The sequence below is a fragment of the Salvelinus sp. IW2-2015 genome, unplaced genomic scaffold (assembly GCF_002910315.2).
Source record: "Salvelinus sp. IW2-2015 unplaced genomic scaffold, ASM291031v2 Un_scaffold5541, whole genome shotgun sequence".
Lineage (NCBI taxonomy): Eukaryota > Metazoa > Chordata > Actinopteri > Salmoniformes > Salmonidae > Salvelinus > Salvelinus sp. IW2-2015.
This window is the reverse complement of record NW_019946806.1, coordinates 70,301-85,758: the sequence shown is the minus strand read 5'-3', so window position 1 is coordinate 85,758 and position 15,458 is coordinate 70,301. Positions and strand designations below refer to the sequence as shown.

The window sequence follows — 15,458 nt, the reverse complement described above, 5'->3', positions numbered from 1 at the left end:
ACGGTATTAGAACGGACTTGTTAGGTACGTGTATTAGACACGGGACTTGTTGGTACCGGATTTAGAACGGACTGTTTGGGTACAGTATTAGAACGGGACTTTTTTGGCTACATATTAAGACACCCGCGGACTTGTTATTTGTACGGTATTTAGAACGGGACTCGTTTTGGTACAGTATTAGACGGACTCTGTTCTGGTAACATACAGATAATAGAACGGACTTTGTTCTGCGTACAGTATTAAACGGACTTGTTCTGTCACAGTATCTAGAACACGGGACTTGTTTTGTACAGTTTACGAACGGACTTGTTTTTGCTTTACAGCTATGTAGAACCCGGACTTCGTTTTTGGACGTATTAAGAACAGGACTTGTTTGGTACAGTATTTAGAACAGGACTGTGCTGTTACAGTATTAGACAGGACTCGTTCTGGTACAGTATTAGAACGGGACTTGTTTCTGGTTTACAGTATGTAGAACGGACTTGTTTGGTACGGTATACCAATAGAAACGGGACTTGTTCTGGGTACAGTATCTAGAACGGGAGCTCATGTTTGGGTACAGTATTGGAACGGACTTGTTTTGGATACCATATCTACAATAGAACGGGACTTGTTTTGTACAGTATTAGAACGCGGACGTGTTCTTGGTACGGTTTACAAAGAACGGACTTATTTTGGTACGGTATTAGAAGGGACCTTTTCTGGTACGTTTAGAACGGAGACTTGTTTTGCTTACAGCTATTAGAACGGACTTGTATCCTGGCCCCCAGAGGTATATTAGAACGGACCTGTTTTCTGTACCCGTATGTAGAAAGGACTTCTTTTGACACAACCACGGGTATCTCACACGGGCGACTCCTTGACTTCTTACGGTTCACCACCAACCCACCGGTATTACATTTAGAACGGCACTTGTTTTGTACAGTATTAAACGGGACTTGTGGTACAGTATTAGAACGACTTGTTCTGGTTACAGTATTACAACGTAGAACGAGGACTTGTTTTCTGGTACAGTATAGAACGGGACTTGTGGGGTACAGTATAGAACAGGACTTGTTCATGGTACAGTACTTAGAACAGACTTGTTCTGGTACAGTCATTAGAACGGACTTGTTCTGGTACAGTATGTAGAACGGACTTGTCTGGTACAAGTGATTAGACGGGACTTTTCTGGGACGGTATTAGAACAGGACCTTGTTCTTGTACAAGTATGTAGACGGGACTTTGTCGGTAAGTATTAGAACGCGGGACTTGTTTTTGTACGGTATTACAATAGAAACTCGGACGTTGTTCTGTACAGTAATTAGACGACTTGTTCTGGTACAGTATTAGAACACGGGACTTGTTTTGGTCTAGTATATACAATAGAACGGCCACTTGTTTTGGTTACAGGTAATTAGAACGGACTTGTTTCTGTACGTTATTACAATTTTAGAACGCGGACTTGTGTACAGATAAGCATTAGAACGGGACTTGTTTATGGTACAGTGATTAGAAACGGACTTGTTCTGGGACGGTATAGAACGGATCTGTTCTTTGGTACCACGGTCATAGAACAGGACTGTTTTGGTACGGTATATTAGAACGGGACTTGTTTTGTACAGTATCAATAGAACCGGGAACTTGTTTTGGTACAGTATTAGAAACGGACTTGTTTTGGTACAGTATTAGAACCGGGACTTGTTTTGGTTACAGTATTAGAACAGAGGATTTTTGACAGTATTGTAGACAACGGGACCCTCTTGTTTGGCTACAGTAGTTAGAACGGGACTTGTTTTGGTACAGTATTAGAACGGCGACTTGTGGTGGGGCTACGGTATTACAATGTTAGAACGGAGACTTAGTTCTGTACAGTATTAGAACGGGACTGTCTGTACAGTATTAGAACCGGGACTGGTTTTGGTACCGGTATTAAACGACCTTGTCTTTGGTACGGTATTACCTCTATAGAACGGGACTTGTTTGGTACAGTATTAGAACGGACGTGTTCTGTTACCGGCGTATTCAATAGAACGGGGGACTTGCTCTTTGTACAATATTAGAACGGACTTGGTTGTTGGTACAGTATTAGAACACGGAACTGTGTTTTGGTTACCAGTATAATAGAACGGGACTTTGTTTGCTTGGTTACGTATTAGAACAGGACTTGCTTTTGGTACAGTATTAGAAACCAGGACTTGTTTGGTTACAGCATTAGAACATGAAACTTGTTTCTGTACCCAGTCATTAGAACAGGACCTTGTTCTGGTACAAAGTATTTTAGAACGGGACTTGTTCTGGTACCCAGTATCTAGAACGGACCTTGTTTTTGGTACGCGCATACTTACGAATTAGAACGGGACTTGTTTCTGCTACACAGTATTACCGACTTGTCTCCTGCTATTGGACGGGACTGGTTTGGTACAGTATCTACCAACGTAGAACGGGACTTGTTTGTTGGGGGCTACAGGATTAGAACGGGACTGTTTGGTACACGGTATTACACAATAGAACGGGCATTGGCTTTCTCGTACGGTATTAAAGGACTTGTCTGGTTACAGATTCAGAACGCGGACTCTGTCTTTGTACAGTTCATCTAGAGCACGGCTGTCGGGACGGTATCTACGAACAGGACCTCTTTGGTACCCGTCATTAGAACACGGACTCTGTTCTCTGGTACGGTATTACAACTCAGACCACCCGCGGCATTCGTCTCTGGGCTCAGTCATCTCTACCGCACCAGCGGACTTGCTCCTCCCTCGGTACAGCTATTAGAACAACACGACTGCCCTTCGCGTCACAGCTATCCAACTCAACGGACCTGTTTTGACAGCTATCTCCGACTCGCGTTTTGCGCACAGTTCTTACGAAAGACTCTGTCTCTCGTACCAGCTCATTTCAGAACAGCGACTCTGTTCTGGTACAGTAATTAAACGGGATCCTGTCTGACAGCTATTAGCACGACTTGCTGCTGGTACAGTATTAGAACGGGACTTGTTCTGCGGACCTAGGTATTACTAGACAGGGACTTGCTTCTGGGTGGAAGAGTTCTAGAACGCACTTGTCTTTGCGTACCGTATTAGACACGGACTTGTTGGGTTGGCGTGACCAGTTATTCACAATAGAACGGAGCGGTGTTTTGGTATCAGCCTCATTCAGCGAACGGATTCTCTTGGTCTAGTATTCTAAGAACAGACTTATCATTCTGCGTCTACATGCTTCCTTACTGCGAATCATCAGGAGTCCCGCGTTACTCCTCTTCATCAGGAGTCCCGCGTTACTCCTCTTCATCAGGAGTCCTCTTCATCAGGAGTCCAGCGTTACTCCTCTTCATCAGCTGTCCAGCGTTACTCCTCTTCATCAGGAGTCCAGTGTTACTCCTCTTCATCAGCTGTCCAGTGTTACTCATCTTCCTCTAGCCCTCTGAGGATCTTGCGGTCGTGTGTGTGTGTGTGTGTGTGCGCGCGCGCGCTGACCTGCCGTCAGACCACTTGACGATGCGGGCGTTACTGTCTCTGCTCTCGTTCCCCTCCTCGTCTTTCTTGGCTCTCCACCGGATAGTATTCTCAACCTGAACACAGAACACTGTTACATCACTGTTACATCACTGTTACATCACACAGAACACTGTTACATCACTGTTACATCACACAGAATATTGTTACAACACTGTCACATCACACAGAACATTGTTACAACACTGTCACATCACTGTTACATCACACACACACACAACACTGTCACATCACACACACACAACACTGTCACATCACACACACACACACAACACTGTCACATCACACACACACAACACTGTCACATCACACACACAACACTGTCACATCACACACAACACACACAGCGCAGGAACTGAGCACACACACAGGGCACACACACACACCTTCAGTTTGAGCCTGGTCCGTCCCTCTTCATCCAACATCTCCTCATCCTCAAACTCATCTTCATAGTACTGGGAGTCAAAGGGTCTGAAAGGAGAGGAATACACACATCACACACACAGTTCAGAGAGAAGACACTGCTTCTACCTATCCAGACCCTTCAGATCTGAGAACATGGAATGCTCAGGGAGAGGTCAGAGTTAGGGGTCAGGGGTCAGGGTTAAGGTCCGGGCGGTGTCAGGGTTAGGGGCCAGGGGAGGGCGGGGTCAGGGGGGTGTCAGGGTTAGGGGTCAGGGGAGGGCGGGGTCAGGGTCAGGGGCCAGGAAGTGAACTGGGACCATCTGGGGTGAGTCTAACCTGGGCTCAACAGAGAGGAAGTTGGGTAGTTTGACGAAGTAGAGGTCTGATCCTAGATCAGTGCTGACTTTAGGAATCTCCACCTCGATACGAGTCTCTGGGACGTGCTCCTCCTCAGCCTGCTCCCCTTCCATACCATCCTCTTGGTCCTGGGGAGAGACACACACACAGACACACACACAGAGACACACACACAGAGAAACACACACAGAGAAACACACAGAAACACGCACAGGGACACACACACAGAGACACACACAGAGACTCTTCATTATGTAGTTATTGTAACATGCAGAGTAAGATGTCTCCCAGGGGTGTGCTGGAGTGGCGGGGGGCGGTTGGGGGTAATAGTAGTGCATCCGGGGAGGGGGGTTGTCGGCGTGGGAGTGGTTGGGGTCGGGGGCCGGGGGGGTAAAGTAATGTGTCTCCAAGGGGTTGTCTGGAAGTGGGGGGGGGGGGGGAGTAGAAATAGTATGGTCTCACAAGGGCTTGTCCTGGATGTGGGGTTTGGGGGGGAGGGCGAGGGGGGGGGGGGGGGGAGCGGGGGGGGGGGGGGGGTGGGGGGGCGGGGGTAAAGTTGTTCGACCAGGGGTTGTCCTGGCAGTGGGGGGGGGGGGGGGGTGGTTGGGGGGGGGTCGGGGGTAGACGTATGGTTCAACAGGCGCGGGGGGAGGGGGGGGTGTGCCTGGGGGGTTGGAGGGCGGGGCGGGGGGGGGTGTGGGGAGGGCGTCGGGGTGGTGCGGTGGCGGGGGGGCGTGGTGCGTGGCCGGCGAGCGCGGCGGGTGGGGTGGGGGGGGGGGTGGTGGAGGGGGCCGTGGTGGGGGTGCTGTGGGGGGGGGGCGGGCGGTTGGCGGGTGGGGGGGTGGTTGGAGGTGGCGGGGTTGTTGGGCGCGGGGGGGTGGGGGGGGGGGGGGGGGGGGGAGGGGTGGGTAAGAGGACGGTACTAGTTCCGTCTTACCATGGGTGTTGTCGCTAGTGGGGGGGGGGGGGAAATAGTTATGTTCACAGGGGTTGTCCTGGAGGATGGGGGGGCAGGGTGAAGGGGTAAGTATTCTTACCAGCGTGTTTGTCCTGGAGTGGGGGGGGGGGGGGGTAAAGTATGTCTCACCAGGGTTGACCTGGAAGATGGGGGGGGGTAAAGTTGTCTTCACCGGTTGCGCGGGTGGGGGGGCGGGTGGGACGGTGGGGGGGGGGGGGGGGGGTGGGGGGGGGTAAAGTATGTCTCACCAGGGGTTGTCCAGGAGTGGGGGGGTAAGTATGTTCACCAGGTTGTCCTGAGGATGGGGTAAGATGTACCAGTTGTCCTGGAGTGGGGGGTAAAGTATGTCTTACCAGGGTTGTCCTGGGTGGGGGGTTTTCTCAGCATCACTGTCTGTATGAGATGTCGTCTGCCTCTCCAAACAGGTTCGTCTGCTGCTGCTTCTTACCTGAGGAAAGCGATGGAGAGAGATGAGTCCTGAACCCCTAACCTTTGACCCGTAACAGGTAAGAGTTGAACATGGAGGGGAATTATACCCTGACCCCCGCCTCCTCAAAGTGCATCGGAGTAGGCTTGGTGGTATCCAGATTGTCATACCGACCTTGGTGCCATCCTGAGATAATTCAGTAATACCGGCACTGAACACAAGGGGCGCTATTATCAAAACCCACTGAGCCTCTGCAATATGAAGGTTACCAAGCTAATAAGTACATGTAAAATCCCATAGTGAATGCTAGCTAAATGCTAACGAGCCATTGCGAACATTTTATAGTCTCTGACAAACTATTTGCAGAACAGACATCTCATTCTATAATGGTAATAAAAAAAATGCTACTCACAGTTGCTGCACAAAACAAATATTAGACAGCAAAGGGGGATTCTCCTGATCCAGGAGGGGGATTCTCTGATCCAGAGGGGGATGTGATCCAGGAGGGGATTCTCCTGATCCAGGAGGGGGGATTCTCCTGATCCAGGAGGGGAATTCTCCTGATCCAGAGGGGGATTCTCCTGAATCCAGGGGGGATTTTTCCTGATCCGAGGGGGATTCTCCTGATCCAGGAGGGGATTTCTCCTGATCCAAGAAGGGGATTCTCTGCTGTTTCCAAGCGAAGCTTGATTTTGGAAGAAACTAACCACTTAGCTAGATAACTAGCTACTAAATTAGCAAACCAAATGCACAACTGCAGAGCATTTAGCACCTATTAGACAGTCAACTTAATAGTGAGAAGATATTTAGCTGTCAAACATGTGTAACTACATCACCTGGCTCATGCTGCACAACAGTGAGTGACTCCAGGCGCCGGTCTCACCACGTAACTGGGGACTACCGCTAAGCTTCATAATGTCAAATAATGTGCCAGGAGATAAAGCAGATCACCAAACATATTGCACAAGTTGACTGCAGGTACTGTATTTCATAACATTAAAAAAGCAGCTACAAATATTCAAATGTATTAAATAAATGAGATTAGTTACAACGGTATTGCAAAATCATCCTGTGTCTATTTCCAAATACCCCGGTATACGGTATACTGTATATATCAGGGTTCCTCAAAATGGCGGCCCACAGACCATATGGTTTTTATTTGGCCCCCCAACTTGAGCAAAAAGTTATTTTTATTTTTTTTACATAAAAGACTAAAAACACCAGGAAATCAGCTCCAAGTGATTTTCATTTTGGAAAATCAGTTCCCAAGTATTCCCATGCATTATACATACAAATGTAAGCAAGGTTTGAAATGATTATGTTTTAGTCAAATATTAAAAAAAAAAATTTGTGTGTGGTCAATTTGCAGTCTACAAATTATTTGTAATTATGTTCCGGACCCTGCCGGAAAATCAAAATCATTTATTTTCTCAGAAAATGGCCCGCGGCTGAATCTAGTTGATGATATATACCGGCCACGGCCTACACCGGGGGGAACTTGGACCTACACCGGGGGGAACCATGGATCTACACCGGGGGGAACTTGGATCTACACCGGGGGAACCTTGGACCTACCCGGGGGGAACTTGGACTACACCGGGGGGAACCTTGGACTACACCGGGGGAACCTTGGATCTACACCGGGGGAACTTGGATCTACACCGGGGGAACCTTGGACCTACACCGGGGAACCTGGACCTGGATGGACTACACCGGGGGGAACCTTGGATCTACACCGGGAGGAACCTTGATCTTTCTCCTCTAGTATGCGTTGAGGAGCCAACAAATAGGACTCTTCAGATTAGGGTTGCATTTTTCAAAACGCCCAAGTTGTCCAGAATTCTTGGTTGGAAGACTCCGGATTCAGGAGAAGCAGGACATCGGGAATCCTCCAACCAGGATTTCTGGGAAACAGGGATTTTTGGAAAGTCTTAATGCAACCAACCTTCAGATCTAGCTTTACCTTTTCCCTTCTTCTTGCTCCAACGTCGCTGTCAGAGTCTGAGGCAGACGCCATCTTCTTCTTGGCTCCAACGTCGCTGTCAGAGTCTGAGGCAGACGCCATCTTCTTCTTGGCTCCAACGTCGCTGTCAGAGTCTGAGGCAGACACCATCTTCTTCTTGGCTCCAACGTCGCTGTCAGAGTCTGAGGCAGACGCCATCTTCTTCTTGGCTCCAACGTCGCTGTCAGAGTCTGAGGCAGACGCCATCTTCTTCTTGGCTCCAACGTCGCTGTCAGAATCTGAGCCAGACGCCATCTTCTTGTTCTTCCGTCCGACGAAGTCATCCTCGCTGTCACTGCCCTTCGCAGACTCTGAAGCACACACATCATTTAATTATTATAATTCTCCTGTAGACTTCCAGTCATTGCTCAAACAAAGATTTAAGATAATTTTACTGGTCAATTGGCACACAAAGTCCCCTCGAATTGTTAGTTCACCTTTTAACCCAACCCCCTCTGAAAAGACACACATATACATACAGTGCATTCTGAATGTATTCAGACCTCTTGACTTCTTCCCACATTTTGTTATGTGAAGAGAGAGAAGAATGGGAAGAAACTCCCCAAATTACAGGTGTGACAAGCTTGTAGCATCATACCCAAGAAGACTTTGTGGCTGTAATCGCTGCAACGTGCTTCCACAAGTACTGTGTAAAGGGTCTGAAGATTTATGTAAATGTAATATTTCAGTTTTACTTTGTATTATTATTGGTGTGTAGTTTGATGACAGAAAATGATTTAATCCATTTTAGAATAAGGCTGTAATGTAACAAAATGTTGAAAAAAGCCAAGGTGTCTGGATACTTTCAGAATGCACTGTATAGAGGTTTTTTTTTTAGGAGGTAAGGGGGCTGCCAGACTGGTCCCGGGGAGGGGCTGCCAGACTGGGTTCCCGGGGAGGGGGCGGTGCCAGACTGGGTTCCGGGGAGGGGGGCTGCCGACTGGGTTCCCGGGGAGGGGGGCTGCCAGACTGGGTTCCCGGGGAGCTGCTGTTGTGGGGGGTTAAGTGCCTTGTTCAAGGGCACAGCAGTAAACAATGGCATATAGGATGTGATAACAACATCATATTGATAAAGCCTGATAGAGCACATGAATTACAATAGTAAAGCAGATTTACTGAAGGTGGCAACGGTTTTCTTTTTCAAACTCCAAGATTGATCTAGTGAGTGGCTAGAGGAAGGTCCTTCAGACACACACACACACACACACACTTTCTTCAATACCTGACTTCTTCCTGCTCCTGGCCCGCCCCGTCCTCATCAGAATTCTCTCGCTCTTCGTCCGATTGGTGCCGCTTCTTCTCCTCCTCTCTCATCCTCTGATTGGTCACTCTTTAGCCCCTGCTCCCCACTTTTCATCATACTGATTGGTTCTCCTTGCCTGACCTCCATCTGAGTGGGGGGTGCCGTGCCTGAGTGGGGGGTACCGGGGTCTGACAGGGGGGGTGCCGGGGTCTGACAGGGGGGGCCGGGGTCTGACAGGGGGGTGCGGGCGCCGTTGGGGGTTGCCAGGACAGACTGGGGGGCCGACTGGGGGGTTCCCGGGCGCCGAGTGGGGGGGGTGCCTGGCGCCGAGTGGGGGTGCCGGGAACAGACTGGGGGCCGACTGGGGTGCGTGGGTGCCGAAGGGGGTCCGGGCGCCGACTGGGGGGTCTCCGGGGCGCCGACTTGGGTCCCGGCGCCGACTGGGGGTGCCTTGGCGCCGAGTGGGGGAGCCGGGGTCGCTATGGATACTGGCGGGAAAACAAGTTATTTATGCATTACGTACATTCCAATGAAATTTGTTTTTCACTCAAAGTGCCTTTCAATACCCAGGTGAAAAGCACTAGCCTATATAAAACCATTCCATAATCTTTCCTCCTCACCTCTTCTCAGAGCGAGCACTGCCCCTCCCAGACCTGGGGCCCCCGCCCCCGATATTGGACTGCCTGCTCTGACCTTAGATCTCCATCTTCCTCCTGGGGCCTTCTCTCCGACCCACTGTGCTCGTCCGCGTCTGACTGGTCATTGTCCTCGGGCTCCGAGTGCATGCTGGCGTCCGACTGGTGTCCTGAGCGTTCTGACAGGTTTGATGGTTGTCGCTGTGTCGGCTATGGCGTTCTCTTTTCACTGTCATCCCAAACAGCTCCTTGGTTCATAGAGTTATACATGTCATTATTGAGGCTAAGAGTGTTCCTGGTGTGTGTATGTACTGAAACAACTGGACCTCACCTTGGTGTTGGGCTTTACCCCGTCTTGTCCATCATCGTCTCTCCCGCTGTCGCTGCCGGAGACGTTTACTATGGGAACGGGACCGAGGCATCTCCGGCTCAGATTCAGAACCTGAACCAGAGCCAGACGCCACTGCTGAGACCACTGCACACACACACTGTCATGTTAGCTTTCAGCAGAGGAAAATGTACATGCATGTGAAATAAACACAAATACTAAACGTTAGCTACGCACGCACGCCCGCCCTATGGAGAGCTTGGTTGGTTAGCTAGCTAACGTTTAATGTGCTGTGGACAAGTATGTACTGGCTATTTTGGTTCTAGTTAGGTTGTTGATGGATATCTCAAAGGTCCTCTTTACTAACGTTAGCTACCTAACGTAGCTTCGCTAGCATCAGCAACGGCCTTAGCTAGATCACATTAGCTAGCTTACTAGCTGTAACTGCATAAAGCTATTAATCTAGCGTAACTTTAGACGTGTTTAACTAACTTTTTCGGAACAGCATTTTGATGGCTAACTTCAGCTCTTTGTTCGTTGTCACTGTCCCATCACTCCCGAACAGTTTCGTCATGTCCGCCATTTCTTTCGATAAAGACGAACCGGAAGTGACAGATTAGCGTTTTCCCAGTTCAGCACGACACAGAAATGCACGATTAACTGCGTTGAATATCCACCAGGTGACGGCAGATGAGCGTATGAAATAAGGGCATGTAAACATGCATCAGATGTAATACGTTAATTGAAATCATTGTTATTTTATAATTTAACCCTGACAAAAAGATTGCAGTTTATAAAGTGTTAGAATCTGCAGTCGACTGTGGTATTTTGGACGCAGAATTGCAGAATAACTGCAGTTATACTGCAAAATTACTGCAGTAAAAAAAACGGGTGTTATTTTGGACGCAGTATTTATGGTGTAGTCTGACTGCGGTTATACTACCACTGACGTAATCTTTTATTTCGTAAGGGAAAGATTGCTACATTTTTACAATTTGTTTGAACATAGTGGTTATCAGACAGACCCTCTCCTCTCTCTCCCTGCACCTCCGTCTTCCTTGTTTTCACACAGTGTTTACTGAAGGTGAAGCCATACATAAAGCAGAGTTGCTGCTCTAACAATAAGAGATTTCCGTTTTGGAACTGCAGTAAAAGTGCAAGTAACTGCAGTCGAACTGTGGTATTTTTGGACGCAGTATTGCAGAATAACTGCTGTGTAACTTACACTATAATCGCAGTCTTTTTTGTAAGGGTGCTAGAGAGTGAGCAGTGTGGAACAATCAATGCTGGGGATGACACACAAGCACAATCCTTTTTCTCATCTGGTAGAGGAGAAGGGGGCTCACGCTGTTGAACAATAAAGATCCTGTCTTCTTGCTCATCGGGTGAGAGAGGGTTCACCTGTGTAACAATAAAGATCCTGTCTTTTTCTCATTTCTGGTAGAGCAGAGGGGCTCACTGTTGAACAATAAAATCTGTCTTTCTTGCTCATCGGTCAGAGGAGGGGAGCTCACCTGTTGAAAATAAGATCCTGTCTTCTTTTCTCACTCTGGTTAGAGAGAGGGTCACCCTGTTGAAACAATAAAGATCCTGTCTTTCTTTCTTCATCTGGTAGAGAGGGGCTTCACCTGTCTGAACAATAAAGATCCTGTCTTCTTTCTCATCTGGTAGAGAGAGGGGCTCACCTGTTTGAAAACAATAAAGATCCTGTATTCTTCACTGGTAGAGAGAGGGGCTCACCTTGTTGAACAATAACGATCCTGTCTCTATCTCATCTATGGTAGAGAGAGGGCGCTTCACCTGTTGAACAATAAAGATCCTGTTCTTTCTCATCTGGTAGAGAGAGGGGCTACACTGTTGAACAATAAGATCCTTGTCTTCTTTTCATCATTGTAGAGGAGAGGGGCCACCTGTTGAACAATAAAGATCCTGTCTTCTTTATCTGGTAGAGAGAGGGGCTCACCTGTTGAACAATAAAAATCCTTGTTTCTTCTCATCTGGTAAGAGAGAGGGCTCACTGTTGAACAATAAAGTCTGGCTTCTTTCCTCATCTGGTAGAGAGAAGGGGCTCACTGTATTGAACAATAAAGATCTGTCTTCTATCTTCATCTGGTGAGAGAGGGGCTACCGGTTGAACAATAAAATCCTGTCTTCTGATCTCATCTGTAGAGAGAGGGGCTCACCGGTGAACAAATAAAATCCTGTCTTCTTTCTCATCTGGTAGAGAGAGGCTCACCCTGTTGAACAATAAAGATCCTTCTTCCTCATCATCTGGTAGAGAGTCGGGGCTCACCTGTTGAAACAATAATAGATTCTGTCTTTTTCTCATCTGGTAGAGTAAGGGGCTCACCTTGTGGCAACAATAAAGATCCTTCCTTCTATCTCATCTGGTAGAGGAGAGGCTCACCTGTTGAACAATAAAGAATCCTTCTTCTTGCTCACTTGGTAGAGAGAGAGCTTCACCAGGTTGAACAATACAGATCCTGTCTTCTTCCGCTCTTGGTAGAGAGAGGGGCTTCACCTGTGAACAAATACAAGATCCGTGCTTCTATCTCATCTGGTTATGAGAGAGGGGCCTCACCTGTTGAACAATAAAGACTCCTGTTTCCTTTCTCATCTGGTAGAGAGAGGGCTGCACCTGTTGAACAATAAAGATCTGTCTTCTTTCTCATTCTGTAGAGAGAGGGCTCACCTGTTTGAACAATAAGATCCTGTCTTCTTTCTCATTCTGTAGACGAGCGGGGTCAACCTGTTGAACAATAAAGATCCTGTCTCCTATCTCTCTGGTAGAGAGAGGGCTCAACCTGTTGAACACTAAAGATCCTGTCTATTCTTTCTCATCTGGTAGAGAGGAGGGGCTACCTGTTTGAACAATTAAAGAATCTGTCTTCTTGCTATGGGTAGAGAGAATGTGCTTAACCTGTTAACAATAAAGATCCTTCTTCTGCTCATCTGGTTAGAGAGAGGGGGCTCACTGTTGAACAATAAAGATCCTGTCTTCTTCTCATCTGTAGAGAGAGGGCTCACCTGTGAACAATAAGATCCTGCTTCTTGCTATTGGTTATTTAACCAGGTAGGCCCAGTGAGAACAAGTTTCTCATTTCACAACTGAACCTGCAAGATAAAGCAAAAGCACGTGGGACACAAACAACAATCACAGAGTTCACATTAACAAACGTAACAGTCACATACAACAAATAAAAGAAAAACTGGACAGATCTATTTGTGCAGTGTGTGTAAATGGAAGCAGAGGTAGAGAGGTAGGCCAATAACAGGCCTAGAGGCGAAAGGATACATTACAATAGCATTAATACTCGGAGTGATAAGTTGAAGTCGGAAGGTTTACAAACCTCAGCCAAATACCTTAAAACCTCAGTTTTTCCAATTCCTGACATTTAATCTAGTGAAATCCCTGTTTTTAGGGTCAGTTAGGATCACCACTTATATTTTAAGAAAGTTAGAATAATAGTAAGAGGAATTAGTATATTCCAGCTTTTATTTCTTTCATCACATTCCCAGCCCCATGGGTCAGAAGTTTACATTACACTCAATTAGTATTGGTTAGCATTGGCCTTTAAATTGTTTACTTGGTCAAACGTTTCGGGTAGCCTTCACAAGGCTTCCCACAAATAAGTTGGGTGAATTTTGGTGCATTCACTCCTGACAGGGCTGATTGTAACGGAAGGTCAGTTTGTAGGCCTTCCTTGCTCACACACGGCTTTTTCAGTTCTGCCCACAAATTTTGTATAGGTATTGAGGTCAGGTCTTTGTGATTGGCCACCTTCCAATACCTTGACTTTGTTGTCCTAAGCCATTTTTGCCACAACTTTGGAAGTGTGCTTGGGTCATTGTCCATTTGGACAAGACCCAAATTTTGAGACCAAGCTTTAACTTCCTGACTGATGTCTTAAGATGTTTGCTTAAGATATCCACATAATTTTCCTTGCCGGCATGATGCCATCTATTTTGTGAAGTGCACCAGGTTCCTCCTGCTGCCACCCCCGTGCTATGTAAACTTCTGACTTCAATAGATGTGCAGATGATGATGTGCAAGTAGAGATACTAGGGTGCAAAAGAGCAAGAGGGTAAGTATATATGGGATGAGGTAGTCAGTGTGCTTTTACAGATTGGTGTGTACAGGGTTACAATGATCGGTAAGCTGCTCAGGACAGCTGATGCTTTAGAGAGGAGAATAAGACTTCAGCTCAGAGAGTTTTGCAAGCGTTCCAGTCATTGGCAGCAGAGAAACTGGAAGGAAAAGGCAGCCAAAGGAAGTGTGTGGCTTTTGGATGACCCAGTGCAATATACCTGCCTTGGAGGCGACGTGCTACGGGTGGGTGTTTTGCTATGGTGACCAGATGAGCTGGATAGGATTGGCTTACCTAGCAAAAGACTTATAGATGACCTGGAGCCCAGTTCTGTTTTGGCAACGGTATGTATTGAGGGCCAGGCCAATGAGGGCATACAGGCTCGCAGGGTGGGTAGTATTATGGGGGCTTTGGTGACAAAACGGATGGCAATGGTATAGGCTACTTCCAGTTTGCTGCAGCTAAGAGTGTTGGGGGAATATTTTGTAAATGACATCGCCAAAGTCAAGGATCGGTAGGGATAGTCAAGTTTTACGAGGGTTATGTTTGGCAGGAATGAGTGAAGGGATGCTTTGTTTGCAAAATAGGAAGCCAATTTCTAGATTTCATTTTGGATTGGATGCTTAATGTGAGTCTGGAGGAGAGTGACAGTCTAAACTAACACCTAGGTATTTGTAGTTGTCCACATATTCTAGTCAGAACCATCCAGATGCTAGTCGGCGGGAGGGTGCGGGCAGCAATCGGTTGAAGAGCATGCACTTAGATTTACTAGCATTTAAAAGCGTTTGGAGGCCACAGAATTGAGTGTTGTATGGCGTTTGATGAAGCCGCGTTTTGGAGTTTCTGTGTCCAAAGCAGGCCCAGATGTATACGGGAATAGTTCGTCTGCGTAGAGGTGGATCAAAGAATAACCAGCAGCAAGAGCGACATCATTGATATATAACATAAAAATTAGTCGCCCGAGAATTGAACCGCTGTGGCACCCCATAGAGACTGCCAGAGGTCCGGACAAACAGGCCCTGCCGATTGGACACACTGAACTCTATCTGAGAAGTAAGTTGGGTGAACCAGGCGAGGCAGTTCATTGAGAAACCAAGGCTGTTTGAGTCTGCATAAGAATGCGGTGATTGAAGAGTCGAAAGCCTTGGCCAGGTCGATGAAGACGGCCCTGCGCAAGTACTGTCTTTTATCGATGGGAGGTTATGATATCCTTTAGGACTGAGCGTGGCTGAGGTGCACCAATGACCAGCTCTCAAACCAGATTTGCCATAGTTGGAAGAAAGGCTACGTGGGATTCGAAATGGTCGGTGAATCTGCTTAATTAAACTTGGCTTTCTGAAGATTTTACGAAAGGCGAGGGAGCGATGGATAGGTCTATAACAGTTTGGGTCTAGAAATGTCTCCCTCTTTGAAGAGGGGATGACCACGGCAGCTGGGTCAATCTTTTAGGGGCTAACGATACGAAAGAGAGGGTTGAACAGACTAGTAATTTTGCAGTTCTTTCAGAACACAGCTGTACTG

At 47.5% G+C, this 15,458-nt stretch overlaps 1 protein-coding gene across 1 annotated transcript in view; it reads right to left on the bottom strand.

Moving 5' to 3' along the window:
• Nucleotides 1–3,213: 3,213 nt before the first annotated feature.
• Nucleotides 3,214–15,458, bottom strand: part of leo1 (LEO1 homolog, Paf1/RNA polymerase II complex component) — a 14,829-nt gene continuing 2,584 nt past the window's right edge. The window contains 7 exon segments of the mRNA XM_070442018.1: nucleotides 3,214–3,550; nucleotides 3,881–3,965; nucleotides 4,236–4,384; nucleotides 5,463–5,486; nucleotides 5,591–5,611; nucleotides 5,613–5,691; nucleotides 7,654–7,954. Coding sequence (XP_070298119.1) covers nucleotides 3,395–3,550; nucleotides 3,881–3,965; nucleotides 4,236–4,384; nucleotides 5,463–5,486; nucleotides 5,591–5,611; nucleotides 5,613–5,691; nucleotides 7,654–7,954 — 815 coding nt within the window. The 3' untranslated portion in view covers nucleotides 3,214–3,394.